At 41.8% G+C, this 21,460-nt stretch overlaps 1 protein-coding gene across 1 annotated transcript in view; it reads left to right on the top strand.

The window, feature by feature from the left end:
• The first annotated feature begins 1,202 nt into the window (after positions 1–1,202).
• cand1 (cullin-associated and neddylation-dissociated 1) overlaps positions 1,203–21,460 on the top strand; it is a 35,418-nt gene continuing 15,160 nt past the window's right edge. The window contains exons 1-9 of the mRNA XM_075472268.1: positions 1,203–1,521; positions 10,045–10,120; positions 10,203–10,270; positions 10,356–10,510; positions 10,698–10,821; positions 12,498–12,585; positions 12,705–12,873; positions 12,963–13,068; positions 13,147–13,292. Of these exons, the coding sequence (XP_075328383.1) occupies positions 1,454–1,521; positions 10,045–10,120; positions 10,203–10,270; positions 10,356–10,510; positions 10,698–10,821; positions 12,498–12,585; positions 12,705–12,873; positions 12,963–13,068; positions 13,147–13,292 (1,000 nt within the window). The 5' untranslated portion in view covers positions 1,203–1,453. The remainder of the gene's footprint in view (positions 1,522–10,044; positions 10,121–10,202; positions 10,271–10,355; positions 10,511–10,697; positions 10,822–12,497; positions 12,586–12,704; positions 12,874–12,962; positions 13,069–13,146; positions 13,293–21,460) is intronic.

Raw genomic sequence — 21,460 nt, 5'->3', positions numbered from 1 at the left:
TTTTATATAAATGGAATTTGAGAAATTAATATTAATATATTGATATTTAAGAAATATTCCCGTCTCACTGCTTTTCAGTCCGCAGATTTCTTTTAAAAGGCCTCTAAATGAGACTGCGAGTCACCAGCTCCCCTTTTTGCGGGCCACTTGTTGTCATCTTCCAGCCAGCCTGATGCAGCTCCCCATTTTTGCTGGTGGTTGACAAATCTCACTGTGAGTGACCGTGGAGGTGCTTCATCATTCGAAGGTTACTGTTGGAGTGACCTGTGGGCTCTTTCTATCTGCAGAGTGAGATCTGAGGGCAAATCCAGGAACTCCTTCATAAAAGTCCACAAAGCTCAGTCCACTGAACCATGTCTCCTGGCTCTGAACCTTCTAAAACCCAATATTTTCACAGGCTGCTTCTCCTGGTGAAATTTTCCAGCTCTTCACATCTTTCCTCGAGTTGCGTCTCTCGCAGCAACAGGTATATTAGCAGGCGAGAAAGCCTGCAGATCTGGTCCTCTGCATGGGCTAACCTTTCTCCCATTTTATCGACTGATCGGTCAATTGAGGTTATAGCTTCTGTAATTGCCATAATCTTCTCATCATTCTCCCATCTGAACAATTTTAGTTCAGATAAAATTGTTTCACTTACACTGACCTCCTCAATCTCTGTAGCATGTGCTGGCTGAGTTACCGTCCCTTTGGGAAGTAAGAAGTCGGACTTTATACTATTCTTCACATTCTTCTAGGCTTTCTTTGGCCTCAGTTGAACTTTTTATGTTCTATCACAACACTTTGAATAAGAAAATGAAGGGAGGATGTGGAAAAGGGTTTGGGTGGGTCGCTCCTTCACTAACAGGCAGCATGCCTTACATCTTAAATGTCCCCTCTTAAATTTGTCAGGATTTGGGGTCTTTTCAAGGCATCACTTGGGCTTTGCAGAGCTCAGTCAGCTGCTTCTGATGGTAGTTACGCAGCATGACAGATATTAAAAAATGCCAAAATTACCAGTAGAAATTGCTTAAAAAGTATTTTAAAAAGTAAATATATTTTTAAAAGATATTTTCATATCATATATATATGTGTGTGTGTTTAATTGGTTTTCTGTCTTTTGATTATATTTTTATTTCAGGAAAAGATGATTTGGAAAAATAAAATGTGTAACAGTAATAATTGAGGCTCCTACTGTGACCTCCGACCCCGCAGCGTCCAGTCCTGCTAACCCCGCCCCTCTGCAGAGAGAACGGGAGCTCCATTCAAACGCACCAAACTCCGCGCCCCAGGATGCGACAGTTGCTGTAGAAGAAGAGAAAGGCGGCCACAGCAGCAGAAGAAGCAGCAACACACCCTTTTACCTCTAAAATCACTCACACCCAGAGACACAGCCGGGCACGCAGGCACTCAGCGGCAAAAATACTCTCACTGAGCGCAGTCTGCTAGCAGGAGGCTAACGGCTAACAGCACCGACATGGCGAGCGCCTCGTACCACATCTCCAACCTCCTGGAGAAAATGACCTCCAGTGACAAAGATTTCAGGTAAAAGAACCCTCAACAGGGGGACAACATTGCACGGCTTTTGGTATGAGCTCAGACTGTTTGCATTCAGTGCTAAACACATCCAACACCCAGGAAGGCCTCAGGCTGGTGTGCTAACAGCTAGCCTGCCACCTGTCTGATCATTGCCACATCGCTAGCCTGCTAGTTAGCTTAGAGCATCTATACTCGTTTGGTTGATCAGCGATGTATTCACACTTAACAGCTGGTTAGATAAATAACCTGCGACACATGACGCTTAACTGACAGCTGGACTGCGGGTAAACGTTCATCAGTTAGTAGCTAGCCCTCCCTGTTAGCTTGTTAGCACCAACTTCTGTCATGCCGCAAGCTAGCGTGATGTCAGCTACCGCCTGGGTGAACGGTGCCTGTACCGGATTGAAGAACCACAAGACCTGGAAGACAACCAGATGAGAGGCAGGTAGCTCCGTGTGTTTTGGGCTAACAGGCTTGGTGTTTTTAAGTTTAATGCTGTGGTAGCTTCGATAATCGGATGTAAACACAATAGCAGGTCGAGATGGATGGTGTCAGGGTTTGAATATTTAGCTCTGGACTTACTGTCACTCAGCATGAGATGTAAACCAAATGTAATGTTTGATTTAAAGGCAGAAAGCCTCTGAATCCCATTTAAAAGTACCTCAGTGGTTCACTTCATCTGTTCTGAACTGGAAGCCAGACATGCAGCTTTTGGTGTTACTTGTAGAAATAGAAACTTTCTGTAACATATAGAGACCTCACACACCTTTTTTTGAAAGGTACTGCTCAAGTGGCAACCTGCTGCAGTAGCTCTGGGCATATTGCGTCTTTCTTTGCATCTTTTTAAAAATTTCTCACAAACTTTTTTTCTGTGAAAACAGATTTCTTAGACGTTTTTCTGTGCTGGTTTGGATGATGTGCTCCAGGGAGAGTTTTTGGTACTTTTTTCACATCTGTTATGATGTGTAATAATGTCAGCAGGAAAGTTGTTTGCACATGGGAGCAACTCATTGAGCTTTCCAAAGCCCAAGGAATTCCTGGAATTAGACCCTAAACTGAGATGAGCTGAAGAGGAGACGTCTTGGATGCAGAACTGGAACAATTTGGAGAAAAAGAAGCAGGAAGTTTAAATGATTTTTCTTTGGTCATCGTGAAACGTGTGGATATGTCACTGAGAAGGAGCGTCTGCACCCAAAATGTTCAGCTGTTGCATGTGGTTTCCTGTTAATGTTGTCCACTGAGAGAGTTCACCTGTGTTACCTGCCGGTGCTGTGTGTGACATCATCAGGAAAGTTGTCGCCTAGCTGCAAAAACAACATCCCACTCCACTGATGGAGACCTCTGAATATTTCTAGCACAGCTCTCTCTGCTACACTTCAACTTTCTAAGTGTTGGCCAGCTGATTTTATTTTATTTATTTACCTATAACAATACCCTATCTTAGTACTGAAGCAATACAGCTTCCTTTTGGGAATAATAAAGTATTAAATTGAATTAAATTTGTTAGGATATATACAATGGCACACTCCCAACAGAGAGTAAGATGGTTATGCTGTACAGACTGCCTTACAGGACTGTGTCTTTGTGTTTTTCAAAGGAAATGGTCTCCTCTTCTTATCAGGAGCAGGTTGTAGTGGTCATCTAATCCTTCGATGGGTTTTTGGAGGTCATTTGAATGGCAATATTACCACTACAACTTGGACTCCAATAGAAAAGGGGCACCTACTGCACTGCCAGGATGCAAAATGAAGAGGATTCCATGGGGAGGATTTGGAACGTTGTTAGAAATGACATTATAGGTTTAATGAACCTCACAGAATCTTAAAAATACAGGGAAAGCATAAAAATGTATAAATAGGAACCTTGTGTCCAATGAATAGAATAAAAAGAAAAATAATAATGATCCAGTTTTTTTGTCTTGGGTACTTTTGAATCTTTTTCAAGCGGTTTCATGATGAACAGTTTATACCCTGATGTATTTGTTATAGGGAGACATTCAAAATAATTAAAGCAAAAATATTCTGATCACATTGTTAAACCCTTAAAAGGCCGCACACATCACATATTCTCTGTTATAAGTCCAGTTGTGGTGTCAACATGCTTGATATGGTGATGTGGGGTCCCTGCCCACCTTCTTAGCTGTTATGAACATGGCTGCAGCCAGTCCTCTGTGTGTGTTCATGTGTGAGATTTTAAACTGTATTATGTTAGTTTTAGAGTTTCTGAGGTTAAAAAGTGCAGCAAATAACTCGGAAACATAAGTGTGGGGAGGTAAAGTCAGACAAAGAGGGACACATTTCTGCGTGGAGCTGTTTTTGGAGGGATATTGATTTATTTATTTTTATCCTGTAATTATCAGATATGAAGCAGAACTGGCTAATTCATCAGACTGTGGTTTGATTGTGTTTTTTAGCCAGTAGCTCTCAGTTGTCATCAATGGGCATCTGTTAACAGAAAAGGATGTGTCGCATGCAGGCTTTGATAGTTTTTAAATGCTTGCAGTCTCACTAACACGTAATGAGTCTGAGAGAGGAAAGATTTCTGCATGTTTGCTTTTAACATTCATTAGAATAAAGCATTTACTCATGATAGGCATTAATGGACCATTTTCCCAGAATTGGAGGGGTTTAACTTGCTTTTTCTTTTTTAAAAAAAAGTATTTTCATTCATTCTGGGTTGAATTGCAATCCTAAAACTGTTATTTCAACATTTGTGTTACAAAAGGGACAACGGTCTTCCTCAGATTTAAATCTTGTGCCCAAAGTTGGTTAAAAAAGGCTCCAGTTAACTCATACCTTTGACATATTTCCTTTTTGTGTCACATTCATTTGCATTTCAACAGAGCAGTTGAGTTGTATTTGCTGTTACTCGATAAATTGGTCAACATTAACACTGTTTAAAGGCACCTGAGTTAGTCGGTCTGAAACTGAGCCGAGCAACAATCAGACAGAAACTAGTGATAGATCAGTAAATTGCTATTTTTCGGATGATTTTCATCGTGGGATTCTTTAGTGGAATTGGTGACGGATTGTTTCTGAGGCTAAAAGGAGTGAGCTGGGGGTAATCTGCATTGTCGGTGTGGCTGCTGTGGATGCTGTGCTTCATTACCCGAGGTTGATGGGTGCGTTATAGGAACTGTATGTCAACAAGGCCGAATGCTCATTTAAATTGAGCAGTTTTGTGTCGTCTTTTGTTAAATGGAACATTTTTTGACATGCAAGAGAAACCCAACATTTAGTTTATGTTAATTAAAAAAGCCATATTGAAGTGTTCTCACATACTGAAAAAACTATTAGTCAGTGTATTGATTGGTCTTATGGTGGCCAAATAAATGTTAAAGTTGATTTTTAGATAAGACTATGATTTAAGATATTTTGCTCATATTATAACTCAATTAGATGTTATTCTTTAGTGAAAATATTGATTGTGTCAGACTTTTATTTGTCATTATGGCGTTTTCCCACAAACTACTCAGCCCTTGAAGCGAAGCTTTGTGTTCATGACTTTGAGTTTATTGAGCTTGAAATGGGGGTTAGCTGCTCAGAAACTATCGGTGGGACTCCAGAAAAAAGACCTTTTGAACTGCATACGATATGGAGCTGATGTCACAACGATGCCACATGTTGAATTTGGGCTAATTGCTCCGTCATTGCGTTGTTTACATGTTGCCAACACTTAAAGATCTACTTTTCATGCACACACTGTAGAAATAACCTGTAAAATCAAATCTTTGTGCATTTTAACTTTATGTAACCAAAAGCTAAATAAAAAAACTGAAGTTTGTGAACCTTAAAACTATGTGCTTTGGACTGTTGTTGTTATGAACATTCTCGGGAAACTGCCTTAGAGCACTGAGGGGCCTGAGATACCACAGTTTTACAACTTTGGTTTGCAGCCCTTTCTTTATGATTACTTAACTTGTTTTTTTCTAGTTTGATGGCGTCTTTGTGGCCTCTTCAACAAGAGATTTGTGACAACAAATCCATGTGTATGGCTGCACGTGTGCAGGGCTCACACCCAGATCTGTTTTTATAGAAATAGAACTGTAGGGGGAGCCAAAGGGCAAAGAAAATTGCCAAATGCTCTGGTCCTGATAAAAGGTTGTAAAAGGCGGTTGGACTATGCAAGAGATCAGATTTCCCCACAGCACCAGCTAGGAATAAGCAGCTTTTACAAACCTCTGTAATTTATCTGATTCCTTGGCAGCATGGTTCAGTTTCTCCGGGTGATGCTTCTTTTCTGTCTCTTCTCTTTGTCACATTCGAGCGTTTTGACCATGCCAGCAGGGTCAGCTAAAGGTGGACCTGCTTCAGATTCCGTTTCCCTCATCCTAACATGCAACGCAGCAAGATTCACCTTCATGGTCAGAGACTTAAGAATATTCTTAAGAGGTTTGTTAGCAGTTGAGCTAAAAGTGAAACTGCTCCTTTAAACCCAGCCTTAGTGAAATCTAAATTTGATTCGACTTGACAGGTGGCTTACTTACATTAATGAATCGGATGTAACCGTTAGTTGAATTAACATCCAAGTAGGGAGAGAGACTGTTGCTCCTTTTAGGCTGACCGTTGAGCATGAGGCGACATCATTGTTCATGTTTTTATAAAGTGAATGTAATCAGTACGGCTGCTGCAGCTTTGATCATTTTGAGTTAAAGTACAGAAACTGAGTGTCTGCTTATTAATTCATCCGCAGTGATTTTGTTCAGATCATCTAAAGTGGAATCGACACAGTGTTCACTCGACTTCCTCGCGTCTCAGTGATGTCAAACACAAGCGGATCTTAGATCCTTTCTTTATCTTCGCTGAAGAACATTGATTAGTGACTTTAATGTAGCGTCTGAGTTCTGCTTCCAGCTCCTTTACATGTGTGGTCTTTGGAAATCTGAGTTCACATCTTAATTGGTTGTTTCTGGTGGTTTGACATACCCGTGTCTTTGGTGATAATTATTTCAACCTTCACTGTGTCTCATCTTGTGTGTTTTGTGTTCAAGTTTGAATGTTTTGAAGACCGAGCAGATGCTTCAGTCTGTGACGCTCCAGCACAATAAAGAGAAAGCCGCCCCGTTGTTAAGCAGCTCGAGGACGATCACAACCAAAGTTGGCAGCACGAATCAAAGGTTTCTTCTCCTCTGACGGCCTCCCTCTCCGTACCAGAAATCTGTGAAATTGTGTGACTTGCCGCTGCTCGCTTTGGCTGCTGTTAAAATTGCTTGTGACCCCGCATGAGCAGAGCTGAAGAGTGATTTCAGAGCTGATCTGAGGGCTTTAAGACTGAGTCAATTTTAGCAGAAGCTTTGCAGGAGACGGGCTTTCTGTTTCTGGTGACGCGTCGCTGCTGGAGACACTCGCAACAGATTTTCTTAAAGCATGGCCGTTTAGCTGTCAAAGATATGTAAATTGCTTGTCACGTATGCTGGATGTGCTTCGGAGGAAAACATGATTATCTCATTTGGCATTAAAGGATTTGGTTCTGTTGCAAAAAATTACTCCAGTAAAGAAGTTAATAAAAATGTCCTGAAACAGCTTGTTTGCCATCTGGAAGATTATTTCCACTAGAACATCTGCATCGCCTATGTTTCTTTATTTTACATGCACCTTTGGTCTTATGTATGAATTAATCTTAGATTAAGGTCTCCAGAAAGCTGTAAATATTTTTGCTTGATGCAGATTTGAGGAGCTAAAAGCAAAAAAAAATGCACAACGAGTGACCTTTTGTGACCTCAGGCTTTCAGGCTCCACCAGTCTGATGCATGAAGTCACTGAAGCTGAATGTTGAACGGCATCAACAACGGTCATCCTTCCTGACACGGGGCGCTCACTCTGATTCCCGATCAGATTCGTGCCTTTAAACCAGATGGAAGTTAGCCGGGTCAGAGAGCCTTTTTACTCCAGACTGGAAGAGGGTAAATCGGACGAATGGAAACCGGCAGGTGGTGCAAAGATGTGGACGGTGTGGTTGGATTTATTTAGTTTTAATTAGAGATAAGTTTGGCGCTTGATCCAACAGCAGAGCAGAACAACTCATCCCATCACTCCCGTGTCCTTTTACTTACTCCTGTTGTGGTTTCCTGCTTCAACAGTCCAGATTCCTCCGATAAGTTCACGATTTAATGCTGCAGTCGGCAGGTTTTCAAAATTGCGAGTCTAAAGTCGGAAAATTCGAACTGATACAACTTTCAGGTCCCTCCCCCAACCTCTAACAAGCTCCGAATCGCCCCCCAAACCCCTCCCCCTCTGTGGACGAGGTTGTGCACGTGAGTTCACACCAGTGTGAGCGCACACAAGCTGGGGCAGACTCACGCTCAGCAGCGTGTGCACAAGCTGTGATTGACAGGTAGGATTCCTCCACCCTAACTTGATTGGTTAAAAACAGCAGGGAGCGCTCGGTTTTTGCAAGCATGATTACAGGCTTCAGAGGGAGCTACAGATTTCGTTATTTTTCCTAAACCGCCTATTTAATATTCTACTTCCAGAATCCCATGACAGTTCAAGCTAATATGACTAAAAAAAAGTTGCCGACCGCAGCTTTAAAGGATAAGACCGGTTTTTTTACATTGGGGCCTTGATTTCACATTATAACATGATGTTCTACTCACCCCTGCTTGTTGTTGGTAATTTGGAGCTGTTCCGAAGATATTCGCGAGGCGTCTGGTTGCTCTCTTGAGATATTCGGCCATGAAACGGTTTCCTATGGGCAAGCTTATACAGGCACAAACTATGCTGTTTATAATTTATTAATTACTGTACATTAGCACTGATAACGTGGAGGTGCGTCGCTTACTTAAAAAAATCCGGGTTATTGTAATTTTGATTTTTTTTGTTGTAAAGTGGGTGTTACTGACGTCCTCGTCGTGCTACTGCCACAGACAGCCCACAGACCTGCTGCCTATTTATTCATTCGGCTAAAATTCAAAATTAGTAACCCAGATTTTTTTAAGTAAGTGACGCACCTCCACGTTATCAGTGCTAGTGTACAGTAATTAATAAATTATAAACAGCGTAGTTTGTGCCTGTATAAGCTTGCCCATAGGAAACCGTTTCATGGCCGAATATCTCAAGAGAGCAGCCAGACGCCTCTCGAATATCTTCGGAACAGCTCCAAATGTTCAACAACACGCAGGGGTGAGTAGAACATCATGTTATAATGTGAAATCAAGGGCCCAATGTCAAAAAACCGGTCTTATCCTTTAAGGACCCGCAGAAACCATTTGGATTCCAAAATGTAAATCCAGAGTGTTCTAATCCAAAGTTATGAGCTCCGTGGTGGGATGTCGGTCCGGCCACACGTGGCCACAGAGGGCAAAGTTCCTGGTTTTCCTCTGATGAATGAACAACAGGCTACAGTTAAAAATCCTCCAAAATCAAAAGGAAAAGACAGAGATCAGAGGGAAAGAATCTCATTAATGAGACCATCTAATGAGAGAAGTTGACGTTTGGAGCCAGAAATGATTGATGAGGGCGGGAATCTCATCAGGATGCTTTCATAGCAATGTATTTGTAACAATCCATAGTTAATTTATCTCCAGTTTGTTTGATTAATTAAGCCAATTAAAAGAAAAGTGTGCCTGCAGCAGCATTGTTGGAGTAAATAAATGCCGACATCAGCTGTTTTATGGGATATTCTCCGCTCTCGCTTTGAGCATCACATGTTCGCACTCCTTTCTGCTTTTTAAAAATGACTCAAAAACTCTGTTTTTGGTGCTGTTGTAGAGAGTGTTGGAACACCTGTGTCGGTAAAATATCTCGGCTTCAAAGTATGAAACGTGGCCGGAAGCCCTGGTTCTGATGCTGGATGCGGACACAAAGTTGTGATGGCTTTGACATCTCTGACTCGGTGGTCTTCTGGTCGGCAGCAGGGACAGTTGGCTGTTTTTTTTTGTTTGTTTTAAAAAAAAATCCTTTTCCAGCTGGAAACACGTATTTTCTCGTGTTTGTCCTATGTCTAAAATATTTAAGTTGAACTTCATCGTGCTGGCTCTCCTGCACGCTGTCGGCGGGCCTGGCACTTCACTTTTTCGTTCTATAAACGTTACCCTATCAGTTACCATCCAGAAAATCCTACTTTCACATTGGCTACTTCATCGTCCACATAGATCTGAGATCTGATTATTTCCCACCTCTAACCATTTCAGGCCAGAAAACTTCTGGCTTTGTCCATATTTTATTTTTATTTCTTTGTTTTTTACCTGGTTCGTTTGACAGTTTGCTGTTGTGGATTTTTAAAGTCGCATATCAAACTTGTAAACTTTTTAACTGGCTGGCTCTGCTTTGTAAGTTTTAAAAGATACCAGAGGCTTTTATTAATCCGTGTGTCATGTGGGCTGCGACATGTTCGGGAGTTCAGCCGGGTTATTCCAGCTAATGATCCAGGTTTGGACTCTGATGGGGAACAGCCTGGAATCTTTTTCATTCAGATTGTTCTTCGGATGAATAAATCACTGACAGTTTTCATGCACCCGACTCTTGTTGCTGTGCCTGGACGCAGCGTTTGGACTGATGACTGTTTCATGGGTTTGTTTTGTGTTTTCAGGTTTATGGCCACAAACGACCTGATGACGGAGCTGCAGAAAGATTCAATCAAACTGGACGACGACAGTGAGAGGAAGGTCAGTGCATACTGGTGGCACCGGGTCGTCGGTCCTGGTTGTTTGGTTGCAGGAATTGATCGATTGATTGATTGATTGACAGGTGGTGAGGATGATCCTCAAACTGTTGGAAGACAAGAACGGAGAAGTTCAGAACTTAGCTGTCAAATGGTGAGAAGACGACACCGCGCCTGTTTTAATCAGATCCTCATTTCTGGGTTAACGTCTCTAACTGTGGGCGTGTTTGCTTTGTCAGCCTGGGCCCTCTGGTCAGTAAGGTGAAGGAGTACCAGGTGGAGACCATCGTGGACACGCTGTGCACCAACATGCTGTCAGACAAAGAACAGCTCCGAGACATTTCTTCCATCGGACTCAAAACTGTGATCGGAGAGTTGCCTCCTGCCTCCAGTGGTAAAAATACTATAAGTTCTAAAGCAGAGTTCATTAGTTTATTAATCCTGAAAATGTGCCCTTTTTTGTAATTTTTTGACCCTTTGAACAGAGTGACGAGTTTACATTAGAATGTCTCAGAATGGCCAAGCTGATGGTGGAAAACACTGATACACTTATTAACTTTTCTCCCCCGTCTGCATCTCAGGATCTGCTTTAGCCGCCAGCGTTTGTAAGAAGATCACGGGTCGATTGACGAGCGCCATCGCCAAACAGGAAGACGTCTCTGTGCAGCTGGAGGCGCTCGACATCATGGCTGACATGCTCTGCAGGTACAGTGACTGAGTCTGACTGAGGTGCAGGAGGGCTGCTGGCCGGCTTTGATCAAACCGAAGTCTGCCTCATCGTTTGTCTTCGCGTTCATGTGCAGTTTTGTATGGTTGGACCAGCAGGGGGCGCCGTTTCACCAAACACAACCAGCTCCATGTGTGCTTTGAGTGTTTCTCAATTCCGGTCCTCAGGACCCACTGCCCTTCATGTTTTCGATGTTTCCCTCCTCCAGCACACCTGATTCAAATGAATGGCTCCTGATCAGGCCACTGCAGAGCGTGATGACGAGTTGATCATTTGAATCAGGTGTGCTGGAGGAGGGAAACATTAAAAACATGCAGGGCAGTGGGTCCTGAGGACCGGAATTGAGAAACACTGAGAGCTGGACTAATGCCTGTCGTAGCCTTCTGCTTCCACTGAGTTTAAACCTGTGCGACAGCCTGAGGTTCCTCCCACTGTGTCGGTGCTGTTGTTGCTCCTTCTGCTGCGCTCTGTTGTGCTAAAGTCAGAGGTCATGTTTCAAGTCTGGTTCATGTTTGGTGATAAAATGCGTTCTGGCTGATCTGATAACTAAAGGACAGCAGTAAATACAGCTTGGGCTGGGCGGTATGCACGGTATCATACCTTATGCGGTATTTTTCACCAACGGTAGAGATTTTTTTGCCATACCTTATACCGCAATAGCTCATGAGTCCTGTAGATGGCAGTAATGCAAAGTTTTGAACATCCGCTTGGATATGCCGGGCGACAGTAATAGCAAGGTAACACGAGTAATTTGTTTTACCACCTGCGGGCTAACCATGCTCCAGAATATGAAACGAGTCAAACCCGGTGTTCTGTCGACTTCTCCTACTTGTCGAGAATTGCTACTTTGTGGTTTTGCGCATGCGCCGAGCCGATTTTCTAAGTTTCGTTTTCACGCCCATAATGTTTTGCTACCCTACGTCTCAGCTGGTGTGTAACGGTAACATCCTCAAAATCCTGATTATTTTCTCTTTTGGAAGACATGCAAAGTAATAAAACACTTATCGTATTAACAAGCAGTTAGCTTAACATGCACAAATGGGGTGTCTGAAATATGACGCATATTTGAGCATGTTGAATAAATGGAAGGTGCCTATGAAAGTTACGTTATCCAAGAGGCAGCGGCTTTTCTCTCAAAGAGTTTATTCGAGGAAATGTACCTTTTCTTATTTTTTAAATATAAATATAACGTATTTATTTTTTTATATTTCCTGTGTTTTCTGTTTTTGCACAAAACATTTCATTTAATATTGCTGCAAACATCCTGATTGAAAGTGTTTATTTGGTGCTATGGTAACCACTGAGAAACTGTTCTGTTGTAATTTATATACAAAAGTACCATACCGCGATATATACCGCATACCGTCAGTGGCTCAAATTTTACCGGGGTATACATTTTAGGCCATACCGCCCAGCCCTAAATACAGCTGTGAATCAGTCAGGACAGATTTAGGACTCATTCGGACACTTTTTTTTATCAGCTTTCTGACGCCTGCAGCTTCATATTTTTGCCTCCTTTTTACTATTGATGCCACAAAACATAAAGCACTGAGGGTACTGTGAAGTCCACTCTGGAACTACATAATCAGATCTGTTCTGTAACATCAGTGAACTTCCACTAATTAAGGTGTTCTTTGTCTGTGTCTCTTTGCAGACAGGGCGGTCTGCTGGTAAATTTCCATCCCTCCATCCTCAGCTGTCTGCTCCCTCAGCTCACCTCCCCCAGACTGGCTGTCAGAAAGGTGCGTTTGACCTTCTAACCATTAAGTAACCGACACGTGGAACTTTCAGGTGTTCCTCTGTGCTTGGATTGAACTCTGGAGGCCGTTTTTAGCTCACGTAGAGTTTCTGACCGTTTCAGAGGACCATCATGGCTCTCGGCCACCTGGTGATGTCCTGCGGGAACCTGGTCTTCATCGATCTGATCGAGCACCTTCTGACCGAGCTGGGGAGGAACGACAACATGTCGACCACCAGGACGTACATCCAGTGCACGGCCGCCATCAGCAGACAGGCCGGACACAGGATCGGTGAGTCGGAGAGGACGACACGTCAGCCAGAATGTAAGATAAGACGACAGGCTGATATTCCTCACCTCTGACCTGTGTGTCGTGTGCAGGGGAGTATCTGGAGAAAATTATCCCTCTGGTGGTGAAGTTCTGTAACGTGGACGATGACGAGCTCAGAGAGTACTGCATCCAGGCCTTCGAGTCCTTCGTAAGGAGGTAAAACGCAAGAAAAAAACAGTGGAGGTGCCGTTCCAGCCGCCGTTGTTCTTGCTTTCTAAATGGATTTGTTTGTAGGTGTCCCAAAGAAGTTTACCCCCACGTTCCCACGGTCATCTCCATCTGCCTGCGCTACCTGACCTACGACCCCAATTACAACTTTGACGATGAAGATGAGGATGACAACGCCATGGATGCCGAGCAGAACGATGAAGACTACCAAGGTACTGAAGCAGAATCCAGCCTGACGCTGGTTGGTCAGTTAGACCAGAGATACTCATCGCGCAGCTCGCACTCGCATAGTAGCTTATAACAATATGGTAACAATAACTTTTTTCAAATAACATACAGCGTATACTGCACAGTATTTTTTTTTTTTGTCATTAAATTTTTTTATTTAATTATTCATACACACCTAAACAAAACATTCCAACTAGAAAACAAACACTGACACCAACATCAACAGACAGTAATCCAGCTTATAGCCCTGTACACAAAGACCTCCTGCACATAGACTCTTTTTTTTTTTACATTTTGCATTGATCAGCACCATATCTACAAATTTTCATTTTCCATACCTACAAAAAAATACGTTCCCAGGCCCTCCTAACATGTTCCTCTTCATTGTGAACTCTAGCCAACATGTGTTCATATGATGCAACTTCTGACATCATTTCCATCCACTTTTTAACATCTGGGGCGACTGTACTCTTCCATACTCTGAAGATTGCTCGGGCAGCTGTGACCATTCCAACTTTTAAAATCCCTCTTTCATATTTAGATATATTTAGAATTCCTGTTTGGTCCCCTAACAAACACAGTTTTGGTGATACAGGTACTGCCACACCCAGCCATTTACTCACACGGTTCAATACTTTCTCCCAAAACGGGTACACTAGTTTACATCCCCAAATCACATGTAAAAAAGTCCCTATCTCACTCTGACATTTCCAACATAAATTATTTCCTATTAAGCCCATTCGATGTAGCTTTGAAGGAGTAAAATAAAATCTATGAATTATCTTGTACTGAATGAATTTCCCCTTTGCCTCTCTCATGTGTTTCCCTGTATTTGATAAGATATTTAACCAGTCCTCCTCACTTAAATCACACCCTAGGTCTTTCTGCCAAACAATCCTCAGATTTTTACATGTATCTTTTCGTAAACCATTAAATGTTTTGTAGAATATGGCTGCTCTGTGTGCTATACTGGGTAGGTCCAAAACTTCCATCAGTGTATTCTTATTACAGTGTTTCCCACAGAATTTTTGGAAACTATGGGGGGGGGGGGTAAATTTACGCGGCGTAAGTTTGTGCGACTGCAGATTTGATTTTATTTGATTGATTTGCACACATTCATTCAAATATAAAAAAAATACACAATAAAACACAACAAATTAAAAAAAAGGAATGTGTGCTGGAGATGTCAGAAACCCTTGTGGGCTTATGAGGAAACCTCATCTTGTCATTAAAACCCAATGATAACAATTGTCATAGAAAATATTTACAGGTTAAAACTAAACTTCATGAAAAATATGAATGGATCATATACAGTGAGTACTTATGCCTTTTTGAGAAACTTGAAAAGGTTGTCCTTAATAATAAAGGGTGTAGGAAGTACACAATGAGTTCAGGAACACATCAGAAGTGGTTTGGTGTTGATATCTTTAAAAACAAGAGAGCTATTACAAAATAAATATCTAAAATGGAATTAACTATGCACACTGAGTAAATGTTCTACCTAAAATTATTTTTCTGGAAACTAAAAGGCTGTGAAAGCTTTATAGTGAGTTCACAAACCCATCCGAAGTGGTTTGGTGTTCATTGGTTGAATATCCAGTGAGAACAAAAAAAGGCGTTGCACTTTTGCAACGGTCCCTAAGCGCGCCGGCTGCCGTAGTTCACTTAGAAGTATATTCGGCGCGGTTACTCTGATCTTTCAGGCTTACTTTGGTGAGTTGATAAAGCCTGTGGTATGTTAGTCTTAGTTTTCTGTAAATATTAATACCATCCTGAGGCTAATTGGTGCGGTTTTTGTGACGCTATTACAATTACAAAGCTGGAAAATAGGCGAATGTCGAATATAAAACCAACTTCACCCCGCTCCGCCTAGTCGGGATGGTTGAAACACACATGCGGGACAGATGAAACACCTTATTTTAAACAGAAACTATTGAGCTTGCTATTTTTTTAAGCAACATACCGGACAACATACTAGTGTATTCGTCATTGCTCAAATTTCACATTATTTCTCATAATATAAATAGGTAAAAAAATATGTTTGTCAACGAAATCACGATGATTACAGCTGACCTTTATGCACGCGCACCCACTGATCTATAACGTGTGTCAATCACCCCGACAGCGACTAATAACACATAAACCTTTTTTTTGCCACTAAACTTCAAAACTCTGACATTGCACACTTTAGGACATGTTTAATTACTAATTCACCTGTTGTATAGTCATATTGGTTGGTTTTCGAGGAAATCGCTGTGTTTCCAAAAAAAAAAAAATAATTAAAAATCGCTGTGTTTCAAACGATTTGGATTCGGAAACTATGGCAGCCAAAAGGAAACTATGGCGGGCCGCCATAGTTTCCTCAATGTATGGGAAACACTGTTATTATGACTCAATTTACCCTTTGTGATACAGTTTCTTATTTGCAAATACTTCCAAAAATTACCTTTATGTTCCAGATTATATTTTTGCATCATATCAGAAAACGACATTAATACTCCATCCACACACAGGTCGCTCAGTTTGCGTATCCCTCTTACAAGCCATTGATTCCAATAAATGGGTTTCTTCCCAATACGGATGGCTGTATTATGCCATAGAGAGGCATAAGGTTGTCTCAAGTGGGAAATACTATACATCTTGTGTATTTCTCTCCAAACTGTTTTAGAATAAGACAACACTGGGTTTGAAAAATAATTACGTCCAGGAATTGTTACACCGTGTGAAAAAACATCCAGAGGTTCAAACGGACTAGTTAGTTTCAATTTTTCAAAACTTTCAATTTTGATCCAACTCAGCTCTTGATCTATCCCCTTCCAATATTTTATCAATCTAGACATTTCAAATGCTAAATGATATAATCTTACATTAGGTAGGCCCATACCTCCTATCTCCCTAGGTGACCACATCTTCTTTATATTAATCCTTGGTCTCTTTTTGTCCCATAAAAATTCTGTAATGATTCTATCATATTGTTTGAACAACTGTGGTGCTATATTGACCGGTAGCATCATAGAAACATAATTGAATTGTGGTGCAACCACCATTTTAATTAGATTTATTTTTCCCCACAATGTGAGCTTCAATTTTCCCCATTTATCCAGGTTCATTTTTATTTTCTGTATGAGTGGTTCCAGGTTTGAGAGCATTATTTAATCAAGATTTGAATTTAGTTGAATGCCTAAATATTTCATCCCTGAAGGTAGAAACTTAAAGCCATATGGAGTGACAACCCCAGAGTGACATGTATGAGATATTGGCATACATTCAGATTTATTCCAGTTTATTTTATAACCTGATAGTCTAGAATACTGTTCAATATATTCAAGTAACACTGGTAGAGAGTCCCCAGGATCTTCTAACACTGCTAATATGTCATTGGCATACATAAATAGCTTGTGCTCTCTACCCCCTGCCCTCACACCCTTAAGGGCCGTGTATACTCCCGCTGCAGTGTGTCGCAGTGAGCTTGTCGCAGACATGACGCAGTTATTTTTGATTTATGCCCACTTTTGAAGCGGGGTCTGCGCTATGTTAATCCCACGCCACAACGCAAGAGGGACAATCATGAACAAGCTAGGATTGTGGATGTGGTGGGCGGCGTGTTTCTCTTCCGGTTACGGAGGTCATTCAACAACAATGGCGACTGGACGGATGCGCACTTTGATTGAGATGCAGCTGATCGATCTAGAAATAGAAGAAATATTGCTACTACTGGAGCTGGCAGAGAGGCGAAAGAATCGTCACGGTTAGTATGGTTAGCGTCACCATTAGCCGGTTAGCAAACCGGAAATACGCATAGTGTAGAGCGGATGTAGAGTTGACCAATCAGAGGGACCTTCTCTCCTCCCTGCGGCGATATCTGCGGCACTGTCTGCGGTGTGTTACAATTTTGGGGAGGTGCACCAGAGTGTCTGCATAAGGGGGCGGGGGCATGTCTGCGTTAACTGCGACACACACGCCGACGACCTGGTTTCCGACCATAAATCAGCCTTTAATCCTCACATCAGCTCTGATTGCTAAAGCTAATGGTTCAAGTACCATAGTAAAGAGCAATGGAGAGAGAGCACACCCTTGTCTCGTCCCTCTGGAAAGACAGAGAAAATCAGATGGCAGCCAATTTGTTAGAACAGTTGCTCTCGGACCAGAGTAAAGTATCTTCACCCAGTTACAAAAGCCGGGACCCAACCCAAATTTCGAAAGAGTCAGCATGAGAAACTCCCACTCCACCCGATCAAAAGCCTTCTCAGCATCAAGTGAAAAAGCTGCTACTGGTACCGGATTAGAGCAATTCATATGTATCAGATGTATGAGCCTTCGCATGTTATCAACCGAGGACCTTTTTTTAATAAAACCTACTTGATCTCCATGTATAATGTCTGGCAATATTTTCTCTAAACGTGACGCCAAGGTTTTTGTCAAAATCTTACAGTCCACCCCAAGTAGACTCACAGTTCTGAAATTAGACGGATCAGAGGTATCTCTGTCCCTTTTAGGAATAAGCGAAATTAAAGCATCATTAAATGTACCAGGCAGCGAACCCCTCTCAAACGCTTCCATGTACACCTTATGCAATATGGGGGCTAAGATATCAATATATTTCTTATAATATTCAACCGGGAATCCATCCAAGCCCGGTGACTTCCCGGTTTTCATGGATGAAATGGCAGCCCTAATCTCTTCCTCTGCTATTGGAGCATCCAGTATGTCTTTTTGCTCATTAGATATGGAAGGCAGATGAATACCTGAAAAAAAAGTTGTTGTTTCTTCGGGGTTAGGAGCACAGGAGGATGTGTAAAGATTTTAAAAACCTGATTAATTTCCTTTGATGAAGTTACTACCTATTATCCTTCTTAATCAGTGGGATGTTATTGGAATTGTCCTGTTGTCTGAATTGTCTCGCTAATAGTCTGCCATTCTTTTCGCCCCCTTCATAGAAATTAATTTTCAGCCTAAATAAGGCATAAGGCAGCCTTCTTATTATATATATCATGTAGTTGATATTTCATATTACAAATTGTTTTGCATAAATTTTCTGAATAGTGACTTGCCAATTCTTTTTCTAATTTACGGATTTCTTTGTCCAATGTTTTTTCTTTCTTCACATTCTCCTTTTTCATTTTTGAGGCATAGGCAATAATTTTCCCTCTTACATAAGCCTTAGGGGCCTCCCAAACTGAGGAGATTGTTTCTGTGGAACCAATGTTAATTTCGAAAAAAGATTTAAGATCCTCTGATAACGTGTTGCTAAATGACACATCCTGTAGCCACATAGTATTAAGCCTCCAACGTCCTCTTTTCACCTTATTTGTATTCAAGTCAACATGTAACTCTACTGTGGCGTGATCACTGAGGGTAATAGCCCCTATCTCACAATCCACGACTGAGTCTATTAATGAGTTAGACATCAGAAAAAAATCGATCCTTGAATGTGATTTGTGACAGAGGGAGTAAAAAGTATATTCCCTCTCACGTGGGTTGACCAACCTCCATATGTCCACCAAGCTCAAGTCTTCTGTCAGCATATGAATTGCAGCCCTGTCCCTGGGTGAAGACCTACCACTGGGCTTACTCTTATCAATTAGTCCATCCATTACCTGGTTGAAATCCCCCCGCAGTATGACCTGGCCCTGCATGTTTCCTATCACTCTGTTAACCTCATGGAAGAAGTCAGGTTCCTCCTTGTTTGGGGCATATATATTACATAATACTGTCCTTATTCCATTGATCAGGGCTTCAATACAAATAATTCTACCCTCCTTATCATTGTGTTGTTTCAATATAATAAAGCGTAAATTTTTATTAATGAGTATCATCACCCCATTCTGTTTACTAGAGTATGAACTATGAAAAACCTTCCCTACCCAGCCTCTTTTAAATGTTCCTGCCTCTTCATCTCCCAATATATGAGACTCCTGAATAAATGCTATATCTGTATTTTTGGATTTCAGATATGTCAAAACTTTCCTCCTTTTAGCGGGGTTCCCACATCATTTATGTTCCATGATATTATATTTATGTATCTGTTAGCCATCATTTCTCAACATATAAATGCCTTTTGACCTCAGTTCTCTCCACATATTTTCAATAATAACTAAACACATATTCAAGAGGCTGTTCAAAACGTCAAGTGTTCTCAGGTATACTGTCTTGGTGTATAGATAAAACATGAAAAACACAACCTCCGTTAAAGCAACCCAGAACTCGGTGCTTCTAACTAACCCCCACCCCACCCCCGGATTAACCTGAGCTAAATGAACCATGTCCGTGAGGCGCATCCTGTCAGCTCCTGACAGCACAGCTCTTCCTGCCTCCCATAGACCATCATCAAAGTTACCTTTTTCCGACAGATTAACACATACACTCCGTCTGGTTTACATGAAGTCCCCCGGACCTCTATTCAGCACCTTGCACAAACTCCTCTGCTTCCTTGCTGTCTCAAAGTTTTCTTCTGCCCTTTCCATGTGAAGATAAGTGTCGCCGGGTAGACCAGCCTGTGTCTCACATTTAGCGCATGTAGACGCCTCTTCACTGGGACGAATGCTTTTCTTTTCTCCGCCAATTCTCTGGATACATCCTCAAAAAAGGACGGCTTACAGTCCTCCCAGTGGATCCCACGTCTCTCCTTAGCCACCTGCAGCACCTTGTCTCGGGCCGATGAGCGTAGAAAGCGAATCAGTATGGTCCTGGGCGGTTGGTTCGGGCCCGGCATGGAAGCCAACGAGCGGTGGGCACGTTCAATTTCAAACTCGCTGTCGGGCAGCCCGAGCCCCTGAGAGATGATCTTTTCCACATACTGAATAACTTTGCCCGTCTCCTCCTTGCCCTCTTTCAGTCCCACCATTCTTACATTATTTCTCCTGCTGCGATTTTCCAGATCCTCCACGCGCGTCCACAGTGCCTCCAGTCTCTTGTCATTTTTCTCCATACTCTTCTCCATTCGTGTGTTTATGTCTTCCACGTCCGATATCCGTTGTTCTGCTTCTCCCATTCTCACTTGTATGCTCTGCACCGCATCTTTAAGCTCTTTTGTCGTCTCCTTAATTGAGACAACATCAGTCGCCACCATCTGCAGAGTAACACTCATTTTCCGTATTTCGTCCAACATTGTGTTCTCATCAGATGTTCAGATGCACGGTCACTGTCGCATGCTGTTGTCGGCGACGTGGAGGTATGTTCACGTGTTGGGCTGGTCCTTGAGGCTAGCTTACTTCTCGTAGCCGCACCTTTGAAAAAGTTAGCTTTGCTGTTGTTCGACATTTCGCCGGGAAAGTACAGATGTCTGGTCAGAAACTAGTAGTTTTTTTCCCCCTGAACACAGGGCCTCACTTTTCAGATTAAGAACGAAGTGTATGTCTCCAAATTTACATAATTAGCTGATGGTCGTGAGGAGCTCTCCTACTGTGCCGCCATCTTCCTTGCGGTCCCACGTGACTCCTATACTGCACAGTATTAAGTATTTTTATTAAGTTTGCATTTTTGTAGTATTAAGTATTTTTTATTAAGTATTAATTAAGGCTGCAGCCCGCTCAAACCTCCTCACACCTGACCGCAGAGCACGCTAGCTCCTTTAGCCAGTGCGAGATGCAGGCACAATGGATCGGTTTTTAATTAAAAAAGGGCAAAAACCAGCACAAACTAGGGGTGGGTATTGGCAAAGAAGTCATGATTCGATTCGAATCACAATTCACATGCCACGATGCACGATTCTTGAATTATTGCGATGCATCGCGATGCATTGCGATATTTTCACTGAACATACTTAAAAACAAAATACAGCCATTACCAGTGGCTGACTGTCTGTGTATGATCTGGATAGTGTCTTCAATTGATACATAACTCAAAGCAAATCAATTCATAACTGTATTTATTGAAACAACTATTGTAGGTATTGCCATTAAAACAAATATTACTATTACTGGACACACTCATCACAAAAAGTGCATAGGATTTATAAAACTTAAAATAACAAAATAGGGATGATCAGTACAGACAAAAAAAAAGTGCATAGGCTTTATAAAATTATAAAAAAATAAATATTGCAAACATCCCTTGCAGCGAAATGCATCAATTGCATGTGTCCTATCATTAAAGGCATAAAAAGCCCCCCCCCCCCCCCCCCCAAAAAAAAAAAAAAAAAATTATTCGATGC

Source organism: Odontesthes bonariensis, chromosome 8, assembly GCF_027942865.1.
Source record: "Odontesthes bonariensis isolate fOdoBon6 chromosome 8, fOdoBon6.hap1, whole genome shotgun sequence".
Lineage (NCBI taxonomy): Eukaryota > Metazoa > Chordata > Actinopteri > Atheriniformes > Atherinopsidae > Odontesthes > Odontesthes bonariensis.
Note: the sequence above shows the minus strand (reverse complement) of the source record. Positions and strands in the feature narration are given on the sequence as shown.